The sequence below is a fragment of the Mesitornis unicolor genome, unplaced genomic scaffold (genome assembly GCF_000695765.1).
Source record: "Mesitornis unicolor isolate BGI_N332 unplaced genomic scaffold, ASM69576v1 scaffold8406, whole genome shotgun sequence".
In the NCBI taxonomy this organism is placed as follows: Eukaryota; Metazoa; Chordata; class Aves; order Mesitornithiformes; family Mesitornithidae; genus Mesitornis; species Mesitornis unicolor.
Window position 1 is genome coordinate 1 of NW_010191637.1, and position 2,057 is coordinate 2,057.

General features: G+C 40.8%; 1 protein-coding gene across 1 annotated transcript in view; it reads left to right on the plus strand.

The window, feature by feature from the left end:
• Positions 1–819: 819 nt before the first annotated feature.
• SMARCE1 (SWI/SNF related, matrix associated, actin dependent regulator of chromatin, subfamily e, member 1) overlaps positions 820–2,057 on the plus strand; it is a 13,792-nt gene continuing 12,554 nt past the window's right edge. Inside the window, exons 1-2 of the mRNA XM_010186799.1 lie at positions 820–866; positions 1,393–1,436. Coding sequence (XP_010185101.1) covers positions 860–866; positions 1,393–1,436 — 51 coding nt within the window. The 5' untranslated portion in view covers positions 820–859. The remainder of the gene's footprint in view (positions 867–1,392; positions 1,437–2,057) is intronic.

The window sequence follows — 2,057 nt, forward strand, 5'->3', positions numbered from 1 at the left end:
GGTCGGAGGTCTCCAGCAGCCGGATCGGAGCTGCGGCCAGGTTGGGGTGTGGGCGCCTCGGCGTTTCTCGGTGTCAGGAGCGTAGTGCGCTGGGTCCCCGCGGTGCAGCGCCGGGAGGAGCTCGGTGAGGCTGAGGGGTCCCCTGTAGCCGGCGTCGATTTTCTCGCGGGGGGCGCAGCGGTGCTGGAGCTGCCCCCTTTCTGCCGCTCCCCCGGGTCGGGGGTGCTCCCGTTCCAGCCGCTCGAACTTCACGGCAGCCCCGCGGTGAGGAGGGTGTGAGGGGCCGAAGCTGCTGTGGAAACTTCAGTGGAGTTACATGAAGAGAAAAAACGAAAAAAAGACTGCTTTGTTATAGCACTTTCTCCATGCTCAGCGATGGGCTATGTGCTAAAACGCTGAATACACTCACATCTCACGGCCTGTTGCAGAGCTGCTGTCGGTGGTTATTTTTTTGTACCGGGTAAAGGATATACTATTTAATTTGGTCGCTTTTACATTCGTAGCTGTTTTCTGAAACAGCATAAAATAATGGCGTATGTTTTTTTTATTTCTTAAGGGAAAAAATACATTCACTTAAAACCTTTGTATGAAGATATAAACCTGTGTGTTATTTCACAGCTTTTTAAAGCCAGATTCCTTGGAAAGTACATTCATTTTTCAAAGAGAGAATGCTTTAGTTTTTAGAAACTCTTTTGTCTTTATTTCAAAATTGCCAAACTATTTGGTAAGTAATGGTAATTATAAAAATTAAAGCTTCGAAGACTGGAGAAGGAAAGGCATAATACTTAATAGCATGGTATTCTTTTGTCTTTCAGAAGTACAAATATAATATCAGGTGGCTGAAAATTTGCCTATCAAAATGTCAAGTAAGTTTTCAGATTTTTCTTCCTTTAACTTGATGACTTAAAGAGCTGGTTGAGCACAACCTGCCTGTGAGATAATCCTATTATTCCTTGCATTAAAAGGAATATGAAGTGTCGCCATTTCTCACCAAACTCTTGGCCTTAAATCTTGCTGTGGCTGATCTTTGGCATATTGTTTTTGTAGGAAATCCAAATATCACAGCTTCTTCTGAATCCTGTTTTACTTCATTTTTGCTTACCCACTTTTTAACTGACATGCGTATAAATGGATTTCATAATCTTCAGCCTTATTCCTAAATAAAAGGCCAGCGATGTAGCAATGTGGGAGGTCGTACATTTGTTCTTTCTTTTCTTTCTCTTGTGTTCTTTGCTTTGTGCTCTTAAGTGGCAAAATGCAAAGTCTCAGAATAGGATTTCTGTCTTGTTTTTATCAATTGCTTAAAAATGTTTGCCACAGCAGATGCCTTATAAAAAAAATTGTTCACATTTTTGAGAAAAAAAAAATTTGCTTACATTTATATCTTAACAGAAAGGCCATCTTATGCCCCACCTCCTACCCCAGCTCCTGCAACCGTAAGTATAGTGATTTTTCTCATTAACACAGAGCTGGTAATTTAGCCTTTAATAACTTAGCAGAGCAATAACTATGGAGTTGCATCACCTTCCCCTATTGGAAACACAAACTAGTTGTATTTTATTATTAATATGATGTGCATTGTTTAAATTAATCTTGGGGTTCTGGGGAAGTTTATGAAAGAGAAGTTGTGTAAATCTGTTTCACCTTTAAGGCCAGATCCTGCAGATACTTAATTTTCTGTCAGCAGTCAGTTGATCTAAAATTAAATTCACATTGGGTAGCAACAGAACGCTGGGGTACTTAAGAGCAAACTGATACATTAAATTTTAAAACTTCCCACTTGACTTGTGCCCAAATCATGGGCAGGCAATGCACTTTTTTGTGTTTCTGTTGTACTGAGCTGATTTTCAGGAATGCAGGAGTGTGCAAAATTCTGTTTTATTGGGTCAGAATAATGAAACGCTCATGATGCCAGCCATACTCAAACGTCTTAAAATCACTGGTAGTTTGGAGTCTATGAGAAATATTTTACTTTCTAGTAAAATGGTGTGGAATGACAATAAGGGAAATGTGAACCGTAGCTTTGAATCCTGCCCAGCTGCATTCCTCCATGCATG